Source organism: Martes martes (assembly GCF_963455335.1).
Source record: "Martes martes genome assembly, chromosome: 5".
NCBI classification, from domain to species: Eukaryota; Metazoa; Chordata; class Mammalia; order Carnivora; family Mustelidae; genus Martes; species Martes martes.
Genome location: NC_137892.1, coordinates 65,700,791 through 65,722,909, shown reverse-complemented (window position 1 = coordinate 65,722,909; position 22,119 = coordinate 65,700,791). Strand labels below are relative to the sequence as shown.

General features: G+C 36.7%; 1 protein-coding gene across 1 annotated transcript in view; it reads right to left on the bottom strand.

Moving 5' to 3' along the window:
- Nucleotides 1–22,119, bottom strand: part of ANKRD31 (ankyrin repeat domain 31) — a gene marked incomplete at both ends in the record, with an annotated part of 151,367 nt that overhangs the window by 97,197 nt on the left and 32,051 nt on the right. The window contains 4 exon segments of the mRNA XM_080804333.1: nucleotides 2,859–3,014; nucleotides 8,523–8,632; nucleotides 10,722–10,987; nucleotides 13,008–13,667. Coding sequence (XP_080660459.1) covers nucleotides 2,859–3,014; nucleotides 8,523–8,632; nucleotides 10,722–10,987; nucleotides 13,008–13,667 — 1,192 coding nt within the window.

The following is a 22,119-nucleotide window of genomic DNA, read 5'->3' as shown; positions in this document are numbered from 1 at the left end:
AGCGGGTTGGGTGAAGAGGAAGGGAGGGAGGGAGCAGACTCTCCGCTGAGCTGGGAGCCGGATGTGCGGCTTGATCCCAGGGCCCGGAAATATGACCCGAGCTGAAGGCAGATGCCCATCCATCTGAGACACCTAGGAATCCCAGGAACTACCTATTTTTAAAAATAGAATATAAAAATTATCTCCCTCTAATAGTATTTGATAAAAAGTGTGAATTCATTTAGGTTTCAGGACCTGTAGAAATTTATCAATGCGTATACTGGTTAACCTGATTATCTGCCACCAGTCTAGCATGAAAAATGAAATATAAGAAATCCAAAAGTTATTAACTTTGGAATGTAGATGATGATTTTCCTCCTAGGAAACTTTCTTTCCTTCTTTAGGCTTTGCTTAAGCTAAAATAAAAATTAGTTTCCTAAAATGGACAAAAACAAGGTGCCTGGGTGGCTCAGTTGTTAAGCATCTGCCTTCTGCTCAGGTCATGATCCCAGGGTCCTGGGATTCAGCCCAGTGTCAGGCTCCCTGCTCTGCGGGAGGCCTACTTCTCCCTCTCCCACTCCCCCTGCTTGTGTTCCCTCTCTCACTGTCTGTCTCTCAGTCAAATAAATAAAATTTAAAAAAGAAAAATTTTTTTCTTTTTAAAAATTTAACTATCTTAAAGGAAATCTCTCTAAAGCTTTGTAAGATAATAAATTTCCCAGAAAGAAAAAATAACAAATTTTAAATAAAGATCATAATATTCTTTATAGGCTCTAACATAGCAACTGTTAATACCCACAGAGGTGTAAGTGCATGCTTTTCTGTGTTATACAGTCCTTAACAATGTGGCCTCTCATTTTTATGTTTTTATCTGTCTCTTGCCTTGCTGTTAAGCTTCTTGCTATTATCAATATCCTGGACTGTGCCAGCCTTTCCTTTCAGTTCCAGTGTGCCACAGACTTAGGAGTCAGATAGAATTCTGTGTAAAATAATGCTGAAGGCATTGGTTTGAGAGGGTTTTAGCAAAGAAGCTTTATGAGATCTGTTTTTGGGTATTTAGTTTCTTCAGCCTACTTTCTGGTTTCACCCTTGTTTTTGATAGGTAAAGAACGTTTGCATCTTTTTTTTTTTTTTAAATCAAAGACAAAGATATCATAAAATGTAAATGAGGACTTACAATGCAAATGTTACCTATGACAAGACCATCGGTCTGTTATTATAACATCTTATGAATTTCTCAAAAGGCACTTATCCTTTCTTGAACTGTATCACAGAATATATTCAAACTTTTCTAGTATACATATCTTTCTGTCTTTATAATATCTGGCACATAAGGGGCATACTGTAAAAGCTGACTACAATGAACTGGTATATTACATGAAGGTCATATATCTCTTACCAGTAGTTCCTGAACTTCACTGAGAATACAAATCATCTGGGGAAATATGTTAAAATGCAGATTTCAAGGTTTCAACCTATAGATTTCAAAGATTTTATTTATTTATTTGACAGAGAGCATTAACCCACAGATTTTAATTGTGAGACTGTGTGTATGTATGTGTGTGTGTGTGTGTGCATGTGTGTGTTTTAGAGGATGAAATAAACATTTTAAACGAACTGCATCTTAAACAAACACTGCAGGTGACTGATGAAAATGGTTGTAGTCAAGTCTTTAAAAACAGTACCCTCTGCAATTTTATAAGATGGAATAGCTAGATATAAAGATCAGAGCTAAGATGCCAAGTGAGAAGGAAAAGTAGAGAACAAGAGAGTTCAAAAAGCCAGGAAAGTATGTTAAGGATAAAGAATTCATTAAGATCACATAAGTATCTGGGGCAGTGAGGAGAAAGTGCACAATAAATGACTGAAGACAAGCAGAGAAGAGACACCAAGGATGTTAACAATGGCACAGAAAAGGGCTAATGAAAAGAAATATGAGATTCTTGGGAAGTCCATAAAGTAAAGTTAGAGCTACTACTGACCTTAAGGAGCAGATAGAGACAAATAGCAAGTACCACACATTTTGTAAGGAAGCAAGTGCTTTGGCTAGCAAGTGACGTAGGTGGTTCACTTGGGTATGGGATTTAGAGTAACAGCCTGTTAAAACCCTGATTATCATATAAATCCAGGCTTTGCTAAAGTAAGTGTAATCACCTGTTTGTCCATGGACTGTGCTGTTCATCCCTGTGCATCATAAGACTTTTCACACTGCTTCATAAACTGAAAAAGTCTAGAAACACTAGTAAAATTATGGATACATAAAGGCACTACCCAGAGTGGCCTAGTGTTGCTAAGTGCCTTAAGTACTTAAGTGTCCTTAAGGAATCTTTCTTGTCCAGGAGAACATCAGTTTTTCTCCATAAAAAAGACAATACCAGAGATCCAGCCTTGCAGAAAGAATGTTCTGAGCTCCCTGTCCCACCCCACCCTTTCTACCTTGTACTCTGTTCTCTCCATATCCCTGGCCATTGGGGATAAGATAAGATAACCATGTTATCTTGGTTTCCCCCATAGCTCACCATACCGTCAGCTTCTTTCAGCTTTTGAGCTCACTTCTCTTCCCTTCAAACTTGAGTCTCACAGTAACAATGCCCATGCAAAGCCAGCAAGTCAGCCACAGGAACTGAATCCTTCTGTGGAAGGCCAGCCCACCTTGTAGGCCTTGGGCAGGCATAATCTTTGAAGGTGAAATACAATGTCCTTCTCCCTCCCTCCCCATCTTATGGTGAAGATGGTAATGAACTACCGAAGCAGAAAAATCACCTGGAAGCTTTCTGTTTGAGACTTGCCTTACACCCACATTGTCATACTTTCATAGGAGTGACTAAGCAGAAACTACAAACAACTCTCAAGATAATTGTGTGGTAACCCCAACTTACCAGCATAACTTGGCTGATTAACACTTCCTCCTTTCATTATATAATGACGAACAAGATCAATGTCATTATGCAGAGCAGCCTGATACAGTAAGTTCTCTCCAAAGATGTTTCTACGGTTAATGCTAGACAGAGATATTTCATTTCTCTTCATTTTTTCTGAAAGGAGGGGATAAACAAAAGAGAACAAAAAGTAATAATCCCTATTTGAAAACCAGGAAGAATACAAGGTAATAGAGTGAATCCAGTCAACATTCTAGAATTGTATTATAAAAGAGTATTTCATCCATAAACCCAACAATAATGGTATCTACATGCAAAAAGATAAAAGGAAAAATGTCATTAGTTTGAAAATACTTGCAGTATATTATAAATCATGTAAGCAGTTTATATTTATTGAAACCCCATGAAAGTGCATACATGAGAAGACTAACAGATTACTTTCTTAAAAGTTCTAGTGAAAACGATTGCTTAAATCTAGAATTAGATGTCATTAAACCCAACAAAATACTATAGTACCAAAATGTGATACAACACCATGAGGAGAAAATCTCAGAGATATACAAGGAAGATACAGAAATTAAACACAATGAGGCCAGTAAAGGAAATGTTAAATTTCTTTCTTTGCTACAAATAGTTGTTCCAAAATTAAATAAAGAAATATGATCTTGATCTGTACAATAGTTTTATTTCCTAAGCCAGATAACAGACAATTAAAATAGATTCCCAGGTTATGCATATCAGGTATTATTTCTTCACTGTCTCTCCTAAAATACTGATACTCAAAATCCTGTCAATTTTGATGGATGTTAGTTCATTTGGTTTTCCTGAATTTCAGAATAACTCTGATGATAGCTTTTATAATTTTGATCTAATCTGCTCTATCCTAAAATCTCACAAAAGTAACTGAGTGCAGCAACACATTTTTTTTTAAAGATTTTTATTTATTTATTTAACAGAGAGACAGAGATCACAAGTAGGCGGAGAGGCAGGCAGAGAGAGAGGAGGAAGCAGGCTCCCCGCTGAGCAGAGAGCCCCATGTAGGGCTCAATCCCAGGACCCCGGGATCATGACCTGAGCCGAAGGCAGAGGCTTTAACCCATTGAGCCACCCAGGCGTCCCAGCAGCACATTTTTTAATGGATCACAATTTATCTGCTTTGTCTTTATTAGATTCCCTCCATTCAGTTCCACTGAAAAACAAACCAACTTCTGAACATTTGAACCTATCCTGTCCCACTCAAAACTACAAAGCATTCTGCTCCTACCAGATAAACTGTATTTACCAAAACAAAAGTAGTCTTTACTTCAAGATCTGTTTTTGCCAGTTGTACTTGCTAGTTATGTAATTTATTAGAAATAACAAATTAAGAGTACAAAATTTTTCAATGAAAACTAAGATGGAGAAGACAATCACTTCCAATCACAACTTAATAATTGCCATGACTTGCCCTTCCATTGCAAACAACTAAAAAAAACTAGACAAAATATATAGAGTTTAAAAAAAAAAAAACCTATTTAAGACATTGGAAAACAGGCAATTCAGATCTATGACTCCTTCCAGAGAAGGGAAACAACAGACTGAAGTGTCTGGAGGCACTTTCCAGAATATAGAACAGGCATAGCAAGGTGAAGCTGCTGGCTAGGGTGATTAGATTTTGCACAGTAGGGTAACAGAGATGAGGGAAGAGAGAACAGGTACCAGAAATCTACAAAAGGGACTCCTTTATCACTTTCTAAATACTACAGTGCTCAAACGCAGGTTGAGTCTTCATGAGGCTAGGCAAGAACAACTACCCAAGAACTATAAAATAACAATCCTGAGAGATCACACCAGCTGGGAAACATGTACATTCCTGACAGCCTGAGGAGATTGACCTTGATAACAACCAGAGCATTAGTAGAGACCCTTAACAGGTCATGTTTTAGTAGAAGGGGCTAAACTAGCTGTAAAGCCTACACCAAACCTGCCTAATAAGTTTTTTTAAAAAGTTTTGAAAGGATCAATCTGATCTTCAAGTGACTTGGGCAAAAACTAAATACAGTATTTCTAGAATATATAGAGACATTCAATAAATAACATTTTGTTGCATATGGATATCTAATTATTCTCCTCCACAAAAGCCTTGTGCCTTTGTCAAAACTCAGGATTTATTTCTGAACTCAGTACATTACATTACATTGATCTGTTTCCCTATCTTGATGGAAATGTCATGCTATTTTGATTACTATAGCCATATCATTTTTTTGTTTTGTTTTGAGAGAGAAAGAGAATGTGCCTATGTGAGTGGGGAAAGGGAGAAGGGTCAGGGGTAGAGGGAGAGAGAGAATTCCAAGCAGGCTCTACACCAAACACAGCCATCTCACAACCCTGAGATCATGCATGACCTGAACTGAAATCAAGAGTCGGATGCATAACCAACTGAGCCCCACAGGAATGTCCAGAATAAATCCCTTAAGTAGAATTGCCAATTCAAGAATTGTGACTTAAAAGTCTGAAGAATGTAAATAAATTGCCCGGTGAAAAGACTGAACAGGGGCACTTGGGTGGCTCAGTCAGTTAAGTGTCTCAGTCTTAATTTCAACTCAGGTCATGATCTCAGGGTCCCAAGATTGAGCTCTGCATCAGGCTTCGTGCTCAGTGCAGAGTCTGCTTGTCCCTCTCCTTCTGGTCTTCCCCCTATTTTCTCTATGTTGAATAAATAAATAAAATCTTAAAAAAAAAAAAAGACTGAATAAACTTACAGTATTACCAACAAAATAAGAGAATGCTTACTTTTTCCATATTCTTGCCACTAGGAATTCTCAAATGTTTAAACATTTGACATTCTCTTAGTGAAAACTATACTTCCTAATTTACATTTTTTAAATCATAAATGAGATGCTAATCCTTTCAATTATTTGTTTAAAAGATTTTATTTATTTATTTATTTATTTATTTGAGAGAGAGAGAGAGAGAGAGAGAGTGTGCATGTAAGCAGGGGTAGGGGCAGAGGGAGAAGGAAAGAGAGGCAGAGAATCTCAAGCAGACTCGGAGGTGAGCAAGGAGCCTGATGCAGGGTTGGATCTCACCACCCTGAGATCATGACCTCAGGCAAAACCAAGAGTCAGATGCTTAACTGACTGAGCCAACTAGGTGCCCCAGTTATTTATATATATGTATATATTTTTTTCTCTGTGAACTGCTTGTTCGTGTTCCCTACTCATTTTTCTTTATCTTTATTGTTTTCTAAGAGCTCTTTGCATGTTAATGCAATTAACCCCTGCTATGTGTTATTAATATTTCTTCTGTGTTCAATGTTTGATTTTCTTTAGGATATTTTCCATACAATCTTTTTAAAAATATGTGTAGTCAATTTTATCATTCTTTTTTCTCCTGGCTTCTGGGTTTGTCATTTTTTAAGAAGGTTTTTCCTCCTCAGAGATTACAAAAATAATTCATTTATGTTTTCTTCTAGAATTTTTTTTTTCAGTTAATCTTTGGCCAAAATGGGATAAATTTAGTATACGGAATGTTATAGATATCCATCCAAATTTGTTTATGTTTTTACTATTTACTGCTTGGTCCTTTTTTTTGCTACCAATTTGAGATGCCATCTTTATTATATACCTTCCCCAAAATTCACACTGTATCAGGCTTCTACATTTAAACTCAATTCTGTTTCATCAATTTATTTGTCTATTCCTGTGCCTGTACCCAATTATTTTAATCTATATGGCTTTTTAATTGCTTTCATATTATGTACAGCAGGTTCTTGTCTCTCCAGTCTCCCTGTGCTTTTATTTTTCAGAATTTTCTAGGCTAGTCTTTCATATTTAGTATCATTTTATAACATTCTCATAACTAATCTCCAGCTTTATAAAGCAAAACAAAACAAAACAATTAGCAAATAAACAAAAATCTGTTTTTGATTGAGCTCTCACACATTTATAGAGTAATTTCGGGAGAAATAAATTTCTTACATGAATACTTATGGTCAAGAGTAAGATTCTTCTTTCTATTTATTCAAGTCTCTTTTTTTTTTTTTTAAGTCCCTCAGCGGAATTTTCAACTCTCTTCTTATAGGTAAGGCACATTTCTTATTAGGTATAGAGCAGGTATTTTCTCTTCATTATAGTTATTATAAATGGGACTTTCTCCTATATTTTTCTAACTGGGTAATACTTACACGTATGAAAGGTATTTATGTCTTATTTCAGTTCACTGAATTTTTAAAATATTTTATCTGGAAAAAACTTCAGACTTACAAAAAAGTTATAAAAAGAGAACAAAAGATTCACCCATTATTAGTATTCTGCTATCTGTTTATATCATTCTACCTCCCTTTTTATATAAATATATGCATGCACACAGACATATATATAAATAATAACTTACATACACCATGCCCCTTTACTCACTAATACTTAAGTGTGTATTTTCCAAAAACAAGGACATTCTCTTAAATAACTGTTAGGGCCAATTTAATTTTAAAACCTGTTTAACTATTAGGGCCTACTTAGCCAGAGCAACTCCATATTGCCTAGGTAGCCATGCTGTTGTTTACATCCACGGACTTCATTCCGGGAATAAACGCCCCCATAGTTCCTGGTATGGTTCCAGGTATCGATTATGGGAGTAAACGCCTTAACAATAGAAGCCACGTACCTTGGGTCTGCGGTTATGCCCTATAAAACCAGCCTGTGAGATCGGGAGGGGGTCGCTCTCTTCGGAGGCGGCCCTGGCCGTTCAGTCTGACTTCTAATGCTTGGCATAGAATAAAGCTCTACATAACTTTCACTTTGTCTCAGTCTCATTCCCCTGGCCAGTCAGTCTAACTTCTAATGCTTGGCATAGAATAAGGCTTTGCATAACTTTCACTTTGTCTCAGTCTCGTACCTTTGATAAAGGATCCCAACAATAACCAAATTATTATTAAATTTAGGAAATTTAACAATGGTATCTTATTATTTAACCTACAGTGCATATTTTAATTTTGCCAATTGTACCCTTATTATATCTTTTTTTAAAAGATTTTATTTCTTTATTTGACAGAGATCACAAGTAGGCGGAAGGGCAAGCACAGAGAGAGAGGAGGAAGCAGGCTCCCCACTGAGCAGAGAGCTCGATGTGGGGCTCGATCCAGGACCCCAGGATCATGACCTGAGCCAAAGGCAGAGGCTTTAACCCACTGAGCCACCCAGGTGCGCCCCCCCCCCCACCCTTATTATATCTTAACCAGTCTTTCTACAGTCTTATGGTTTCTCATAGTTTCTTAGCTTATTCTTTGGGGTTTTATAGGAACAGAGAAATAACACCAAAGAATAACAGTAATTTTGCCTTATCTTTTCCTCTATTCCTCTTGGTATGATTTCTCAAAGCCTTATGCTACATTGGTCATACCACAAATAGATCACATATCTAAATTTGAAAAGGGTTCTGTAACTCTTCTCTCCAAATAGAAGTATAGGAAAAATACCAGCTAGTAAGCCAGAAGTTCATGACCAAGTCCTAGTTATGTTACCAATGACCTGTGCAAAGCTGGGAAAAATCTTCAACCTCTATGAACTTCCTCATCAGTAAAATGAGAAAGTCGAGATAGATAATCTCTCCTTTTCAGTACCAGAATTCTATGTTTCTGTAAGTTACTTAATTAAAAAAAAATTTAAGAAATCAAATACGCCTCACCACTTTTTCCAGCAAGTTTTTTGTTTCTCTGCATCTGTTCTCCACTTTTGAGTCTGGTTGAATGCATATTCTTCCCTTTACCTTTAATCATTAAGGCAGGATCCTGCATTCTTGAAAAATAAATGTATTTTTAACATTACTATCATGTTCTTTACAACCATCCATAGAGAATCATATTAAATTTTTACTCAGTTTTTAAAACTGAAAGGTATTTTACTGAGTTGCTATCAAAGAGCATGGCACTTTAAAATATGGAGATGGCTCCTGAGTAAACTGCAGGTAATTCTGTGATAAGCATGCCAGTTTTGGTGGTTTCTAGCCTTTTCTTTGTGCCACCTGTGGGTTTCTTTCCTTTAGGAGCAGTCACCTACAAGTATTCTGAGTCTCTTGCCCCTCATTCCCTAAACTGCCATGCCACTATCTATTCATCTTCTAGGGAAAAAGAGATAGGCTCTTGCAAGAAAACAGGACTTGCCATGTGGGATTACACTGATCAAAAACTGCAAAATACTGGAATAAAAACAGACACATAGCTGAATGGAATACTGTAGAGTCAGGAAATAAACCTGTGTACAGATGGCTAATTAACTTACAATAAAGGAACCAAAAATATACAAAGAGGAAAGGACAATCTTTTCAATAAATGATGTCTGGGAAACTGGATAGCCACATGTAAAACAACGAGACTGGGCCTCAATCTTACATCATACACAAAAATCAATTCAAAATGAGTTAAAGACTTCATTGTAAGACCTGAAATCATAAAACTCATAGAAACAAAACACAGGGGGTAAACACCTTGATGTTGGTCTGGACAATCATTTTTTGGATTTGGCACCAGAAGCAAAGGCAACAAAAGCAAAAACGAAAAACTAGGGCTAATCAAACTAAAAAGTTTCTGCACGGAAAAGGACACCATCAACAAAATTAAAAGGCAGCCTACAGAATGGGAGAAAATATTTGCAAATCATATAACTGATAAGGGGTTAATATTAAAAATATATAAGGAACTCATACAACTCAATAGTAAATTAAGCAAACAATCCAATTAAAAAATGGAAGAGGAATTAAAATAACATTTTCTCAAAGAAGACAATCAAATGGGCAACAGGTACATGAAAAGGTGCTCAACATCACTAACCAGCAGGAAAATGCAAATAAAAACCACAGTAAGATATCACCTCATACATGTTATAATGGCTATCATTAAAAAGACAGGAAAGAACAGTGTTGCTGAGGATGTGAAGAAAAAAGAACCCCTGTGCATTGTAAATTGGTGAGGACACTATGGAAAACAGTATAAAAGATCCTCACAAAATCAAAAGTAGAACTACCATATGACACAGCATTTCTACTTCTGGATATTTAGCCAAAGGAAATAAAATTACTATCTTGAAAAGATATCTGCACCTGTGTCCCCTGCAGCTTTATTTAGGATAGCCAAGGCATGGAAACAACTTAGGTATCCATTGATGGATAAATGGATAAAGAAAAGTGGTGTATACACACACACACACACACACACACATACACATACACACACAATGGATTATCATTCAGCCATAGAAAAGGAAATCCTGCTATTTGTGACAATGTAAAAGGATCTCAAGGGAATTATGCTAAGTGAAATAAGTCAGACAGAAAAAGACAAATACTATATGATCTTATATGTGGCATCTCAAACAAAACAACCTAAACTCATAGATACAGAGAACAGATTGATGGTGTGCAGAAGAAGGGAGGTGGGGAGTGAGTGAAATGAGTGAAAGTGATCAAAAAGTACAAACTTCCATTTATAAGATAAGTAAGTCCTGGTGATAGAACATACATGGTAGTACTGTACTGCATAGTTGAAAGTCATGCAGAGAGTAAATCTTAGAAATTCTCATGACAAGAAAAAAAAATTCTGTAACTGTGTGATGATGGATGCTAACTAAACTTAATTTAAAAAAGAAAGAATGGAAATTAGAATTAGGTTGAAATCCAACAAATCTCTTAACTCTGTCTTCTTTAAAAAAAAAAAGTAGAAGAGTTTTCTGGGTTAAAAAAAAATAACTGTGCAGTAAATAAGGCAATAACACTGAAAAACAAAGCTCTTCACTTAGGGGTAACTGTGCATTGACTCTAGTATCCCAAGCATAGAATTATCTATAAGGTCTGTAGCATATCTAAAGAGAAAGATATAATTTGGGAGTATACCTGAAATTCTTAGTTGAAGAGATATTACTTATTTGATCCTCACTGACAAGAATCTTTGGTAAAATATTTTCTGGCATCTTATACAAGTCATCTGTGTGCTTTCCATCTCTGCCTTTCAGTCTGGACGATCTCCTTAACACACACAGAGTATCCTGGCCAGATTTATTTTCCACTGAATTTGAATTTCCTTTATTATGTAGTGGATCACATGAGGTGACATTTTGATGAACCAAAGTTTGCAGCCCAAAGTTTGGATCTTCTAGAATCTGTAATAAGATGCAAATACACAAAAAACTGTAACAACGCAAAAAATTTAAAATGAGAAGAAATTAAGTTTTATCTTGTCCTTTGATTATAAAAAAATGCCTCTTATAATATGAAAGTACAAAAATTCACAGACCACATAATGAAAATTAAGTAATAAAATAAAAGCCAAAGTGGATTTAAAAGTCTAAGATAAGAAGAGCATAAGTTAAGAATAAATTATTCTTATCAATATTCATCCTTAAAATTCAAGGGCAAAACTGAGGTTACTCTGGATGCTTTAACTCCACAGGAAACAGGCAGCAAAAAATGACATATAAAAAGAGTAGAAATGTCATATTAGACCAGAGCAATGTTCTATTCAGCCCAGTAGTTGTTGTTTTACAGTAGGAAGTTTGTATTTTGTGGGACAAAATTATATATAACCTCTATTATACTGATTTCAAAAGGTTACCAGTATATCATCAATGACTCTAACTTTCCCTTAATAATCCATTATAGATTTAACTTTCATGAAGATATATGTGTTTTTACACATATCATGTAAACCTTTCTAGAGCTTATTTGTAGGTACAGCTTGCAAAGCTTTTTAGTGTACCAAATTCCATATTTTTATTATGGTTGAGTAAAAGGGTATTTAATTTGTTCTCAATCTCTTTTTTACTTTTAAAAGGGTTTCTTTTTTTTGAACACTTGCTAAATTCATGCTCACTCTATTAATACCCATCAATTATAATCTCCTACATTTTACTTATATTACCTCTTTTCAGATTAGGATACTGGAATGTTTAATTTAATCTTCATGCCCTATCCCCATGATTAGGTGTTTTTTTTCTGGATTTTTTAAAAGTTTTATTATGTCTGTTTTGAGATGTCTTCTATGAGAATTGCATGCAGTATTATGCCAGGTATGTATTTTACAACATGAGCTTAGCAACGTGTTATTCAAATTGTCCCAAGGATGTTCATAAAAGTAGTCTGGTAATAGCCAAAAGAAAAAAAAGAAAAGAGATAAAAAAATTAAAATGACTATCATTAGTGAATTAGTTAAATAAGTTATATTTATATAATATATGTATACCCACACACAAAATATCCACATAGTGGAATAGTATTCAGCAAGTAAAAAGATTTTAGTGTGCTACATTCACTGACACAGATAACCAAGATGTATAATCAAATTTTAAAAAGCTGTAAAATGTCCAACTATACTTTCATAAAAAATATTTTTAAAAGTTGCAAAGTATTATGTATAATATGGTCTCACTTATACAGAATAAACTTACATAGAATATGCATAGAAAAAATTAGAGACAGATAAACCAAACTGTTAATTGTGATTAACTCTGAAATGTGGAATTGTGGGGAACCTTTTCAAAAATTATATTATTATGTATATTGCTGTAATGTTTGATTTTTCTAACTAATGAGGGTGTGTTACTATTATAGTCAGGAAAAAAAAATAAGATTCCTTTAAAAAGGGAAAAAAAAAATTGTCAGCATAAAAAAGAGACTTGGCTAGTGGTAGTCCACTGCAGGGTCTTTAGGTATAATACTGCAGGAATTCTAAACCTCAGGAACTTTGCTACCCAACAGTAGCCTCAGATGTAAATTGCAAAGTTCTGCTGAAGCCAGGCATAATTTTTCCTTCTCCTGGCAGCCCAACCACATATACTCTATCCTCAACTAGAAATTAATATGGGGCATCTCATCTCTACTCCACACCAGGTAGGAATAGTGATTCTCTGAGCTAACAGGAAAAAAATCTGGTAGATAATTATTTCCTTCCTATACACAAGCAATCTAATGATAAGTCTCAGGTCTTTGATGAGAAAATTAACTACTTCAACATTTAAATCCCTTGAAAACTCTACCCCTGGAATCTCTAGAAAGATCATCTTCAAATTGAAAAAGCATCTTCTAGGTGTTGAAATTTGGGAAGAAGATCTGAATTTAAGATAAAGTATATGGGCAATGAAGACTTGGTAAAGGTCACTATAAAAGGCAAAATCAGAGACTCACAGTTGCACTTACATGCTGCAGTGAAAGATGCTTGTCCTGCAGCTCCCCTGACTTGGAATCTTGTTCAAAGAGTGGAGCAGAACAAAGAGACTCAAAATTCACCTCTGTTATTTGTGTACAATCTTCACTGGTCTGAGACATCTTGGGCTCCACTCCTGAATATTCATTTCCAGCCCTGAGACTGCTGCCTCCCTCTTTTCTGTGACAGATGGGTCCCACGTTGCCTTCTGATAATGTGTTTATGGCTGCTAACAACTCAGCTGGCAATGCATCATCCTCTGTATTTTCTAGGAAATCTTTGTAACATGTCAAGGATACTGATATGGAACTTGGAGAGTTGCACAATGGGTTGGCCAACTCTTTAGGTTCAAAATCACTCATTATTTCAAACAGTCTTTCTTCCTGAGTCATTTCTGGTGATGTGAGTAACCTTTCTAAGGCAGACACAAAAGTTTTAAGAGAACTTTCTTCATCCTTGGTTTCTTCAGAATTCATGGTCAATGTGGCTTCCTTTCTAGACTTAGAAAACTTACTTGGTGCTGCTAAGATCTTCTCTGGCTCTACTAACGGCTTCTCCTTAACAACCACCACATCAGATACTTCAGCAGTAGTACCGGACAGAAAGCTAATTTCAGGAGCATCTCTGTCTGTGCTTAGTTCCTGCATATTCCAAATAGAAATTCTGTCATTACAGCATATGCTAAAAATTAAAATTAAAACTTCATAGTTTTTTAGTTTATCATCTTGGTAAATTATCACTAAAGAGTTTTATCAATTTTCTTCCCCTTCCATTAAAAAAAAAAATACTCTTTACTAATCTCCTGTACCAAATTACTCATGACTCTGAATACATGGCTAAACATTCACAGTGGACCAAGAGCAAAACTGGCTGGGTCATAATTATAGATGCCAATTATCTATTCAACTAAGTTTAAATTATTTGTACAAAGAAAAGAGGCAGAGATGGCACGAATAGTTAAATTAGTAGCTAATCTCAAAATTTCATTGCAGGTAATGACTGTAAAATTCTCCCTTGCCTAAAATCATCCTGGGGTGCCTGGGTGGCTCAGTTAAGCATCTGACACTTGATCTCAGGGTCGTAAGTTCAAGCCCCGTGTTGGGCTCCACACTGGGTGCACAGCGAAAGGAAGGAAGGAAGGAAGAAAGGAAGGAAAGAAGGAAGGAAGGAAGGAAAAAAAATTAAAAATCACTACTGGGGGCGCCTGGGTGGCTCAGTGGGTTAAAGCCTCTGCCTTCGGCTCGGGACATGATCCCAGGGTCCTGGGATCGAGCCCTGCATCGGGCTTGCCACTCGGCGGGGAGCCTGCTTCCCCCTCTCTCTCTGCCTGCCTCTCTGCCTACTTGTGATCTCTGTCAAATAAATAAATAAAATCTTTGAAAAAAAATAAATAAAAATAAAAAATAAAAATCACTACTGAATTTTATAAAAATCATTAATCAAGAATAAAATTGGTATAGTTTCACCTTCTTTTTGTTCCCCATCTCTGTATCACTATGTAACTGTGAAGTAAAAAGGCCAAAGGAAAGAAGATCAGAGGGGGAAAAGAAGAAAAATAAAGACACAACTCTATATAAATACTACGGGCCTTAGCTATAAATCAATGGTTCTGCATTACGGTTAATTTAAACAGGTAACACAAAACTTACATTTCTAAATGACTATTACTTTTCAAAGACATCATCTTAATAGGTTATATATACCTCTTCTTCTAATTTTTCCAATGCTCAAAATATTATTAGACTTTCTTTTCTGAAATTGCTTTCAAAAACCATTTATAAGCCATTCAAAAGAGTCTCAATACTTTGAAGACATTGAACATTTTTTTTTACCATCAAAAACCGTTAATGTGCTGGGCACCTGGGTGGCTCAGGTTGTTAAGCATCCAACTCTTGGTTTTCGGCTCAGGTTCTGATCTCATGGGTCATGAGATCAAGCCCTGCATCTGGTCTGTGCTCAATGGAGTCTGCTTGGATATTCTCTCCCTCTGCCCTTTCTCCTACTTGTTCACACATGTGCATGCTCTCTCTTTCAAATAAATAAATAAAATCTTTTTAAAAAAAGACCTGTTAATTTTCTTGACCTTAAATAATAGAGTAGGTTTCAATAACTTTTGTCTATTTCTAAGCATCAAATCCATCTTCCATTGACACACCATTCTCAAAGAATGCACTGTCATCTGTAAGCTCTCTGGTATTCTGATTTGACTTAAGTAAGAGAAGGGAAAACCATTTTACTCTCCCCCTCCTTTCCACACCTGCCACCATTTATCTTCTCTATGTATAGCATACAAAGCTTAAGAAGATATATTTATTAGTAATGTAAAATATAATTTGCTCAGAAAGATAAAATAAATCTAGGAAAAGAAATCAAGAACCAAATTCTATCCATTCTTTAAGTCACAGTCCTCCTATCTGTAGAATTTTTATCTATAAATTCAAGGCCATATATGTAATAAAGTATATACATTGGACTCTGCCTTAAAGGAACTTAATTTCTAAATGAAGACTGAATGTATAAATATATAAGACATTAAGTATGTATAAATAATATCAGAAACACTGTATGAAGTCAAATGAATGGGATAAACAAAAGAGCCCAGTGTGTTACAGTTTTCTGGTGGCCAGGGGGTGGGGCGGGGGACGGACAGCAAGCAGTGGAGGGTTTTAACAATTGCTAGAAAAATGCCTGATTAAACAAAGGTAACAAGGTTTCTTTCCCGCAAGACTTCTCAGAACATGTGCATTAAAATCTCTGAGGAGGGGCACCTGGGTGGCTCAGTGGGTTAAGCCTCTGCCTTCCGCTCAGGTCATGATCTCAGGGTCCTGGGATCGAGCCCCGAATCGGGCTCTCTGCTCGGCGGGGAGCCTGTTTCCCCCTCTCTCTCTGCCTGCCTCTCTGCCTACTTGTGATCTCTCTCTGCCAAACAAATAAATAAAATCTTTAAAAAAAAACAAACAAACACCTCTGAGGAAACTTTAAGATTATAGTAATCTCCAAACTTCTTTGTTCACAAAGACCCTTTTTCTCAGAAGATCTATTAATGTCATAGGATGCAAGTGATCTAGAAATACTGATATAGGCAGTGAATAATGAACATTTAAGAGGGAGCAATTAACCTTGGTCAAGATCACCAGAGTCATCTGAGATAGATCCACAAAGGAAAAAGGACTTGAACCAGAAATTAAAGATTCGTGAAGGAGTTGAAGAAGGGAAAATACATATTAAGCACCAAGTAGGTGCCAGACACCATAAACTATCATTGTTCTCAGTTCTCACAATAATCCTGTGAAATGTATTTCAATTGGTATCTTACACATGAAAATGGACATACTTGCCGCTGAAACACACACTTTCTGGTTCCATATTTTATGTTCTTTCCCTTGCTTTTTGGCTCCTGACTTGAACAAAGGCATGGAAGTGGTAATGTATAAGGTATAGCTGAGATAAAAGAAGGTACAGGTACAGGTATGGTAAGGTTGACTTGGGGAGATCCTGGACTGTTTGAGTCTGTTGTGGGCAGAGTTAGTCTTAAAGTTCTCTAATTCCCCACAGCACCAAGGAGAAAACAAAACCAAAAGAAGCACTCAATATGTGGTTACTGAATAACATCTGGAGGATGGGAAAGCAGTATCTAGCAGGAAATAGTAAATCAACTGTGGTAACAGACAAACCAACAGAAGGCATTTTTGCTACACCATCTCCACAATTAGTTTGATAATAAGTTATATACTTCTCTTCTAGATACACAATAAGAGACTAATAATACTGGATATGAAATACAGATCAAGGTACATTCTAAGGAAGATGGTGGAGTAGAACCTAAGCTCACCTCATCCCACAGATACAACTAGGTAACACTCAACACTGGTATAAATAATTCAGAAAATGACCCAACGACTGGAAGAACAAACTCATAGCTAAATAAAGAGAAAAGGATACAATGAAGAGGATAGGAAGGCCAGAGATGCAGTGGGGAGCTAAAAAGACCTATAGGACCCTCCCTGGGAGGGAGAAACTCCATGTGGAGAGAGACAGGAGACAAACATACTATCACACTGAGGGGAAGCCTGCTGGGAAAGACAAATTCCCATAACTTTTGGCTTTGAAAACCGAAGGGGTTAAATTTCGTAAGTTCTTACAATCAGTGGGACTTAAAACCTAGACTTTAAAAATCAGTGAGCTTGGCCAGGAGCGTGAGAGGAAACAGTCCTTGTTTAAAGAGACAGCACAAAAAAACAACCTGCAGAGATACACCACAGAAGCAGCAGCTGGTAAAACACTTGCGGAGTAGGGGAGGGAAATTTGTTTATTCATCTCAGAACATGTGCTAGAGGTACAGGGATCCTTGGGACACTTCTCTAGAAACAAAGGAGCTGGATGGCAGGTGCCATTTCACACCCTGTCCATGCCCCAGTCTAAATACATGGCCATGTGCAGGAACCAGTGGGATGCAGACACTTGCTACCTAACTTGCTAGCAACACACCTCCTGCTCCTACAGATTTTGTGGATCCACCCCCTCCAAAAAGCACTCTGCCAGAGCCCAACCAAAAAGGTACAAAAAGACTTCCAGTGCACAAGCAGCCCCAACAGGGGCCACCACCACTCCAAAGTGACTCTTGCCCCAGGGAGAAGGAAAGACAAACCACATATACCAGTCCAAATGCAGCCCCGGCAGTGGGCTAGGGGCAGACTGCTGGTCTAACTGCAGGCACTGCCCACTAAGAAAAGCCTCTAAGGGGACAACACAGGCAAAGTGCTGTGCAGTTCAGTGATACTGTCCTTCTGGAAAATGTCTGGTCTGACTCAACTGTCCACCCCAGGATGGCTCCAAACACTAACAAGAGAGGGACCAAATAGTGCACAACAGATAAAGAACTCTGTAGCACACAACTGGACTGAAGAAAAAGGTGGCTCCGCCACAACAGCAAGGTGCACACAACACACACAGAAGACGCCCCTGACGCTCCAGGTTCTGGAGAATGCTGCACTGCAGGACACTACAGGAACTCTTCTTCATAAAGCCACTGCTTTCAAGAGCAGGAAATGTAGCTGACCTTCCTAACACACAGAAACAGATGCAGAGAGCTGGAAAAATGAGGAGACACAAAAATGTGTCTCAAATGAAAGAAAAAGAAAAAATCACAGAAAGAGAGCTAAATGAAACAGAGGTAAGTAATGTACCTGAGAGAGAATTTAAATAATGGTCATAAAGATACTCATAGAGAAATGAGTGGAGGACCTCAGTATGACCCTTAACAAAACAAAGAAAACATAAAGAAGACTCAATCAGAGATTAAGAACTTCACTGAAATTAAAAATACACTTAATGGAATAAAGAGTAGACTACAGGAAGCAGAAGAATGGATCTGTGACCTGGAGGATAGAGTAATGGAAAGAATCAAGACACAAGATGAGAGGGAAAAAAAAATACAAAATGAAAACAGATTTAGGAGACTTGGCAACACTATCAAGCATAATAACAGTCATATTATAGGAATCCTAGAAGGAGAAGAGCAAGAAATGGGGGCAGAAAATTTACTTGAACAAGTAATAGCTGAAAGCTTTCTGAATCTAGGAAAGGAAACAGAAATCCAGATTCAGGAGGGACAGACATCTGCCAACAAAATCAACCCAGGGAGGTACACACCAAGACATACAGTAATTAAAATAGCAAAAAGTAGTGATAAGGAATTTTAAAAGCAAGAGAAAACAAACAAGGGAAACCCACAAACAAAGGAAACCCCTTAAGACTATCAGCTGATTTTTCAGCAGGCCAGAAGAGAGCAGCATGATATAGTCAAAGTGTGGAAAGGAAAGAAACCTACAGCCAAGAAGACCCTATACAGCAAGGCTATCATTCCGAAAAGGAGAGATAAAGAGTTTCCCAGACAAACAAAGGTTAAAGGATTTTTATCACCACTAAACCAGCCCTACAAGAAATGTTAAAGGGGACTCTGAGTGGAAAAGACCATAAAGAGAAGGAAACAAAGTAGGGAGCAAAAACACAGTAAAAATAAGTGTATCTGTAAAAATCAGTCAAGGGACTCACAAAATAAAAAGATGTAAAGTATGACACCGTATACCTAAAACACGTGGGGAGAGGAATAAAGAATGGGTTCAAGCTTAAGCAACCATCAACTTAATATAGACTGCTATATAAAGAAGATATTATATACAAACATAATGATAACCACAAATCAAAAACCAGTGATACATATATAAAAAATAAAGAGAAAGGAATCCAAGTATATCACTAAGGAAAGACGATTAATGGCGAGAGAAGAGAGCAAGAGAAGGAACAAAGAACTATAAAAGCAACCATAAAACAATAACAAAATGGAAATAAATACATATCTATTAATAATTACTTTGAATGTAAACAGACTAAAACATTTATCAAAAAACAGAGGGGTCGGAATGGACAAAAAAAACTAGACCCATCTCTATGCTGCCTACAAGAGACTTGTTTCAGACCTAAAGACACATGCAGATTGAAAGTGAAGGGGAAAAAAAAAAAAAAAGAAAGTGAAGGGATGGAGAAGCACTTATCACACAAATGAATGTGAACAAAAGTCCAGGGTAACAATACTTACATTGGAAAAAATGGACTTCATTATTTTTACAAGTAGAATTTCATTTTCCTTTTATTTGAACAGCTCATAAGAAAACACTTTTTTAATTTAAAATCAGTTAATTAACATATAGTGTATTATCAATTTGAGAGGTAGAGTTCAGTGATTCAGCAGTTCCATATAACACCCAGTGCTCATTATATCATGTGCCTTCCTTAATGCCCATCACCCAGTTACCTCATCCCCTGACCCACCTCCCCTCCAGCAACTGCCGGTTTATTTCCTATGATTAAAAGTCTTATGGTTTATCTCCCTCGCTAGTTTTATCTTGTTTTATTTTTCCCACCTTTCCTCTATCCTCCTCTGTTTTGTTTCTTAAATTCTATATATGAGTGAAATAATATGATAATTGTCTTTCTCTGATTGACTTATTTCACTTAGCATAATACCCTCTAGTTCCATCCATTTCTTGCAAATATACAATAGAATATTACTCAGCCGTCACATTTAGGTTCTTAATTTTCAGTTTATCTTTGTGTGTGGTTTAAGGAAGTAGTCCAGTTTCATTCTTCTGCAAGCAGCTGTTCAGTCTTCCCAACACTATTTGTTGAAGAGACTTTTTCCCTTTCGTATTTTTGCCTTCTTTGTCAAAGATCAACTGACCACATAAACACAGATTTATTTCTGGGCTCTCTGTTCTATGTTTCTGTTTTTGTGCCAGTACCATACTGTTTTGATTACAACAGATTTATAGTATAACTTGAAATCTGGGGTGGTGCTATTTCCAGCTTTGTTTTCCCTTTCAAGATTTCTTTGGCGATTTGAGATCTTTTGTGGTTCCATATAAATTTTTGGATTTTTTTTCTAGTTCTGTGGAAAATATGTTGGTATTTTGACAGGGATCACATTAAATATGTAGATTGCTTTGGGTAGTATGGACATTTTAACAGTATTTGTTCTTCTTATCCATCAGTGTTGAATATCTTTCCATTTGTTTGTGTTGTCTTCAATTTACTTTATCAGTGTTTTACAGTTGTCAGAGTATGTCTTTCACCTCCTTGGTTAGGCTTATTCCTAGGTATTTTATTGGTTTTGATGCAGGTGTAAATGGGATTTTTTTTTTAAAGTTTCTCTTTCTGCTGCTTCATTATTAGCATATGGAATGCAATTTCTGTATACTGGTATTGTAACCTACAACCTTACTGAATTTATTTATCACTTCTAGTAGTTTTTGGATGGTCTTTTGGATTTTCTAAATACAGTATCATGCCATCTGAAAACAGTGCAAGTTTTACTTCTTCCTCATAATTTACATGACTTTTACTCTTTCTTGTTGTCTGAATGCTGAAGCTAGGACTTCCAATACTATGCAGAATAAATGTGCTGAGAGTAGACATGCTTGGCTTGTTCCTAACCCTGGGGAAAAGCTCTCAGTTTTTCCTCATTAAGCATGATGTCAGTATGGGTTTTCACATATAGGTTTTATTATGTTGACGTATGTTCCCTCCAAACCTACTTTGTTGGGGATTTTTATCATGAATGGATGTTTGTCAGGTTTGGCGAGCAAACCCAGAGATGGCAAGTGGAAAGATTACTTCCAGAGACCAAAGTAGGAGAAAGGAGAGGGCAACGGGACATAACACTCCAGTGGCAAAAGGTCTCGAGCTAAGCTTTGCCTCCACTTTTATTGTGAGTTTTATCAATATACCACATCCAAGAGAAAAACAAGAAGGAATGTGTAGCTTCAAGGATCAGGACAATAATATATGGGGCAGCGGGTGACAGAAGCAAGCAGCACTTGTGACATATGAGCAAGGCAAGGAGTTCACAAAGCACGTGACCACTACCGGTACCTGTATTTCTTCAAAATTTAAACATTTGCTCCCTAGATGAGAACCTTAAGCCACAGTAAGAATCTGGCTGCTTTCAGCCAAGAAACTTCAAAGAAGGCCCAGCATTCCAGGCACTCCTTTGCTTTTCAATTAGTCTCATCCAGGAAGGTATATACAAGTCAGATTTTATCAATCCAGGCCCTGTGAATCCCTACATATGTATACTCTGTCAAATGCTTTTAATGCAACTACTGAAATGGTCATATGTTTTTTACCCTTTTTCTTGTTGATATAATGCAGCATGTTAATTGTTTTGCGAATACTGAGTCACCCCTGCATCCTGAGAATACATCCCACTTGATTGTGGTAAATGGTTTTTTAATGTATTGTTAGGTTCAGCTTGCTAATATTTTGTTGAGGACTTTTACATCTATATTCATCAAAGATACTGGCCTGCCATTCTCTTTTTTTGTGGTGTCTTTTTTGGTTTTGGTATCAAGGTTACACTGGCCACACAGGATGAATTTAGAAACCTTCCTTCCTCTTCTGTTTTTTAGAACAGTTTGAGAATAAGTATTGACTTTTTAAATGTTTGGTAGACTTCACTTGTGAAGTCATGTGATTCTGGACATTCTGTCGTTGGGAGTTTTTCATTACTGATTCAGTTTCATTGCTGGTAATTGG